The following is a 5,498-nucleotide window of genomic DNA, read 5'->3' as shown; positions in this document are numbered from 1 at the left end:
ACCGTGAGATCATGACCTGAGCCGAAGTCGGCCGCTTAACTGACTGAGTCACCCAGGCGCCCCAGACAAATTTTTTTAAATCTTCTCCCCGATCACCCCCAGCAGGAAGGCAGGCCTGACGGCACGTTGTTTTTAGCCCCCCTTAAGACCCGTTTTGGACTCCCAGCCTCCAGAACTGCAAGATAATACGTTTGTGTTGTGTTAGGCCACGGTGCTTGTCTGTTTGGTTACAGAGGCCCTGGGGGCACTCACTCATCCATGGTCACGGCGGCCCATCGCTTATGCCCGGCAGGCCACGGTCCTTCAGACGAGAGAGGACAGGCTACCATAGGCGGTCCTGCATCCGAGACCTGCAGGATGCTGGAGAGGCTGGGGCCAGACTACCTTGCCCGGTTAGCAGGGGTTGAGTGGACACAACGGAGAGGAACAGAGGGGCAGGAAGGCAGTGGCGTTAAGTTAAAAGGTGACTGGAACATTACCCAGCCGTGTGCAAATGCCCTGAGGCAGGGGCTGGTGGGCCTGGGCACCAGGCTAAAGTCAAAGTCCTCTAGCCTGGGCAGAGTAGCAGTGCTGAGAGAACAAACACACTGGGGCTGTGGGAAGAGCACTGGAGTGTGAGTCCCAACTGAGCCCGGCTGTGCCACTGATGGGCCCGTGAGAGCTCAGACAGTCCTCCCCTCGCCCCCTCTACGACTTATCAGGGGCTCGGACTAGATCGTTCCTTTCTGCTTTTCCTTTAAAACTCTTTCCCAACGGCAGTTAAAACTTTATCGAAACTCTTGTCCTCCAACAAAAATCTCCTCGTGTGTGTTGGACAGAAGTTGTTGAGATAATACTTGTAATCACGGCAAGCACTTGAACGGACTTCCTTCATGCCAGGGACTCTTGTAAGCGCCTGATCACTGAGAACTCACTCGTGCAGGGCTCACAACCAAGCAATAGGGAGGCGTTATCATTTTCATTTCACAGGTGAGGGAACCGAAGCGAGCGCAGAGAGGTTAAGAAACTTGCTCAAGGTCACCCAGCAGGGAAGCGTGAAATCCTTGATTTGAACCCAGCACTCCGGACACAAAGGGGATCAGAGGCGGGTGGAGGAAGCTTGGGGGGCAAGTGGCCGGAGGTAGGGTGAGATCAATGATAGAGTCAGGGGACGTGGGGAGACAGAGAGAGAAGGGGGCAAAACCAGCACGAGCTGGAAAGATCCTTTTGGAGTCTGGTTTATGAGAGGTGTTGGGGCGGCCCTGGGGTCTGAGAACTGGGGAGTCAGGGGGAGAGGGGAGAGCGTGCCCATCTCTAACAGGGGCCCTGGGCTCTCCTCCAGTGGGCTGAGTGTGAAGATGGGCCCCTGGGGCCCTGGCGTGTTGGGAGTCCCACTTACATACTGACAGTGGAGCTGTCACATTGAGGCAGGGAGTCCCATCCCTGCGTCCTACCCTTTGTCACCCTCATTCCAGGCCCTGTGATTGCGCCTACAGAACGCTTGGGTTTCACACAGTGCGATCTAAAAGCCACGACCCTAGACCACCTCTGTCCCTCTGGCTCCTCTGCTCCTGCCGGGACTTACCCCCACGGCCAAGGCCAGGGAGAGCACGCTGAGGCCTGCGGCTGCTGCCACCCCCCAGCGGGCAGCCATGAAAGGCCCGCGCTCAGACCCTCCCCCCTCCAGAACCCTTGATCAGACCTCAGAGTCTCTGCCACGTGCAGATTCCAACCAGCAAGGTGACCTTGAGCAAACCTCTTGCCCGGACCTCCGGGCCTTGTCTGCAAAACGGAACTGAGAGTAACTCCCCTTTGGAAGCCAAGAGCCTGGGGCTGAGAACCTCTTAAGAAAATTAAGAAGAGCCAGGGGACACTGAGCACCTACAGGAGAAGACGGCTGGGCCTCATCTGACCAGGGAGAACACGGAGGCCCAGAGAGGTGAAGAGACCGACCGAGGACGCACAGCGAGGGAGCGCAGAGCCGAGGCTAGGACGCCTGGCCTGGCCCTTGTTCCACTTCCTCTTTACCCCCCCCCCCCCCCGGGGGAGCCAAACCGCACTGGGAGCCTCTGCTGTGGGGTGTGACCTCTCTGAACCCCCACACCCCCATACATCTCACAAACAAGGACCGCGAGGTTCGGAGGGGCTGAGTCCCCCGCCCGAGGCCAGCCAGCCATCCACATGGGAGCTGGGGACCCAGGTGCGTGTGACTCCACATTAGCCCAGCACGCAGCCAGCTTCCACCCGGCGCTCAGACGCTGGGCTTCTCTGCCCCCACCTGTCCCCGGACCCGTGATTTACCAGTAGGTTCCTCCCGCAGCCTTTACCTGCGCGCCACCCCCTCATCAGCGCCCCCACCCCCACCCCCAGGAGCCTCCAGGCTGCGGGGCAGGTAGCTGCAGATGTCCCGGCCCCAAGTTGCCCTCTGCTCCTTTTGGGTTCTGTCCCTCCTGGGAGGGGAGGGCAGGACAGCTCTCCTCGCCTCCCAGGCAGTTGGCAGAGCCGTGGTTGCTGCTGTGTCTTCCGGCAGCCTGGTGATGGAGAGATTATTTCTAAGCCGTTCCCGTCCCCCCCCCCCCGCCCCCGCGTCTCTTGCAGGACCACACTGGCTGTCCCCGTGGGGCTCCGAGTGCAGAGCCCGCCGTTGAAGCAGGACAGCTGGCTGGCTCCCAGCACAAGCCCCTAGGACTCTCACCTCTCACCGGGGAAGGGGCTTCTGGGTCCTTCTAGAAGCCCCAGCCCACTGCCCCAGGGCCGTTCTGCAGCTGCGGGAGAGAGAGGTGCAGAATGAATGTCCCTCCGCTTCCGGGAGGAGGCAAGGGAAGAGAGGTTGGAAACTAACTCTGCCAGAGACTGCCGTGTGTGGGATTTTTCTTTTCTTCTGCTTCATCTCCACCACAAACCTGGCTCTTCCCTGGCCATCGGGACACGGGCTCCCCTTGCCAGGTAGAGAGAGAGCGGGAAAAGGGCTCCCAGAGACAGGAAGGTGAGTTCAACTTTGGGGGAAGAAGTTAGTGTTTGCTGCAGGGGTGGGGGGGGGGGGGCTTGCAGGACGTGTGACATTCTGGGCCAAAGCGCTGCTGTTTTGAATGAATACCTTTCCCTGCCCGGGACAGAGCTGTGTGTGCCGGCTGGGGCGGGGGGGGGGGGGGGGGAGTGGATTGCAAAGTTGGGTTTGTGCAGTGAATGCAGACAGGGCAGGATTTTTTTTGGGGGGGGAGGGGGTTGTCTAGAAAGAGCCCCCCCCCCCCCAGGCTGGGAGACAAGAATCCTGGGTTGGACTTGGATTCGCTCTGTGACCTTGGATGAGTCACTTCGGCTCTCTGGGTCTGGGGTTTTGCATTGGGAAACGGAGAGCACTTGGGAAGGACTCCCCGGATTTCAAAATAGTTCTCTCTGCAGGCTGCTCGCCTTCCTCTGGCCATACGCCGTAAAGGAAGTAATGCATACAGAGTAACAGAACGCTGGGTGGTGAGCAAGTGTGAAACGCACAGGCTGTGATTCAACTCTTCGCTGCCTGCCCGAATCCAGCTGGCGCTGAAATTGAGAGCAACTTTTGTTTCCATTCAGCCGCCGAGTTTTTGTCTCGATTGGAGTGCGTTTTGGAATGTAAGGTTGTAGAAGCTCTGGAAACAGCTCTGGCTAGAAGCGGGAGCGTGGGGAACGGTGGCAGGGCGCTGAAGCCGGGAGAGGTGGCAGAGATGGTTTTTTAAATGCACGGGTTACATCTCAAGCCCTCATTCTAAGCCAAGCGCTTCGAATAGGTCTGAGATGGAGCGCGCATTAGACGTCCCTTCGCTTTGCAGAGAACAGAGAGGGGGAGTAATGGCTCAAGGTCACACAGCAAGGGTGGCTCAAGGTCACACAGCAAGGGTGGCCGAGGCAAGCACCCCGGGGAACATGGAGGGGGGCTGTCGTTGATGGCAAAAGTCCTCCAAAGGAAGAGGCAAACGAGGCCATTGCGGCGTGGCTCCTGAGAGTCAGACGCTGGGCTTAAGCACAGTCACATTCTGTGTTACTGAACCTTTCTGGGCCTCCGTTTGCTCATCTGTAAAATGGGGAATTGTTTACCTTGTGGAATTGTTGAGATGCGTTACTATAGAGGAAGCGTGTCGATTGGTGCCTGGCACCTCAGAGGCGCCTAGAAGCGTTCTGAATAAACACTTCCTGGACATCACTGCACGGAACCCTCCCCGTGCCCAGTGAGGTGGGGGTACTCAAACTACCCCAGCTGTCCAGACGAAGCAAAGGGCTCAGAGAGGCTGAGCAATCCACCTGCTGTGGCAGTCCGTAAGGGACCAGAACCTGGCAGTGAACTTGAGACACCCTTACACTCTTCAGCTCTATTTTACCAGCTGTACCTCCCAAGATTGGTACAAGTCTTGTGCCTGGCATGGGTGGAGTGAGATGGGAGAGGTGAAGCCACGTGCCCAAGACCACAGAGCCTGGAAGGGGCACAGCTCTGACCTGGGAAGGGATGTCATCATCTCCTTGGGTCACTGATGGGTCCCAGGCACAGAGTAGATGCTCAGTAAGTCTCTGTTGGAGGATTTGAAAAATGAACCATGCAGATGCAGTGGTGAAGCTGCATCCGGGCGGTCGAGGACCCCGCCCTGAGGTTGATTTCTCCCTCTTGTCTTACCTTCCCCCGTCCGGGCCCCCCCCCACCCGGTGCAGGACGTCTCCAGCAATGTCCATGCCCTTCAGGGCCAGGGGCCTACCTCCTGGACACCGCCACCGGGGCTCCTGCAGCCCCCTGGGTCAGCCGCTGCCCGGCTCCATGCAGCCGCGCTCCCTTAAGGGGCTTTACTACCGCAGGGCCCGCAAGGTGGGCGCGCTGGACGCCTCCCCCGCGGCGGACCTGGAGAAGGAGATCCTGGTCAACGTCGGGGGCCGGCGGTACGTGCTCCCCTGGAGCACGCTGGACGAGTTTCCGCTGAGCCGCCTGAGCAAACTCAAGTTCTGCCGGAGCCACGAGGAGATCGCGCAGCTCTGCGACGACTACGACGAAGCCACCCGGGAGTTCTTCTTCGACCGCAGCCCCAGCGCTTTCGGCATGATCGTGAGCTTCCTGGCGGCCGGCAGGCTGGCCCTGCTGCGGGAGACGTGCGTGCTGTCCTTCCGGGAGGAGCTGGCCTACTGGGGGATCGAGGAGGCCCACCTGCGGCCGTGCTGCCTGCTGGAGCTGCTCCGGAAGCTGGAGCAGCTGCGCGAGCTCCGCCAGCAGGAGGCGCTGCACCTGCGGCGCGAGGCGCGGCGCCCCCCCGGGGACCCGTCGCGCTGGGGGGTCTTCATGAACTGGCTGCGGGAGACGGTGGAAAACCCGCGCTCGGGGCTCCCCGGCAAGGTCTTCGCCTGTCTGTCCATCCTCTTTGTGGCCACCACGGCGGTCAGCCTGTGCGTCAGCACCATGCCCGACGTGAGGGCCGAGGAGGACAAGGTGAGTGCTCCCGGCCCCCAGGCTCCAGGCCCGAGAGGCTTAGGGCCCGTGGACCGGGCTCCGTATCTTTTAAAGCAGC

General features: G+C 60.0%; 1 protein-coding gene across 2 annotated transcripts in view; it reads left to right on the top strand.

Annotated features, from left to right (window-relative positions):
• The first annotated feature begins 2,634 nt into the window (after nucleotides 1–2,634).
• KCNG4 (potassium voltage-gated channel modifier subfamily G member 4) overlaps nucleotides 2,635–5,498 on the top strand; it is an 11,937-nt gene continuing 9,073 nt past the window's right edge. Inside the window, exons 1-3 of one of the 2 annotated variants that reach the window (XM_040443234.1) lie at nucleotides 2,858–2,965; nucleotides 3,382–3,588; nucleotides 4,657–5,419. In XM_040443234.1, coding sequence (XP_040299168.1) covers nucleotides 3,587–3,588; nucleotides 4,657–5,419 — 765 coding nt within the window. In that variant the 5' untranslated portion in view covers nucleotides 2,858–2,965; nucleotides 3,382–3,586. Of the gene's footprint in view, nucleotides 2,966–3,381; nucleotides 3,589–4,656; nucleotides 5,420–5,498 lie in introns of both variants that reach the window. The other variant, XM_040443235.1, reaches the window with a different exon arrangement.

Source organism: Herpailurus yagouaroundi, unplaced genomic scaffold (genome assembly GCF_014898765.1).
Source record: "Herpailurus yagouaroundi ecotype Mexico unplaced genomic scaffold, PumYag 190, whole genome shotgun sequence".
In the NCBI taxonomy this organism is placed as follows: Eukaryota; Metazoa; Chordata; class Mammalia; order Carnivora; family Felidae; genus Herpailurus; species Herpailurus yagouaroundi.
This window is presented reverse-complemented; position numbering and strand designations above follow the sequence as displayed.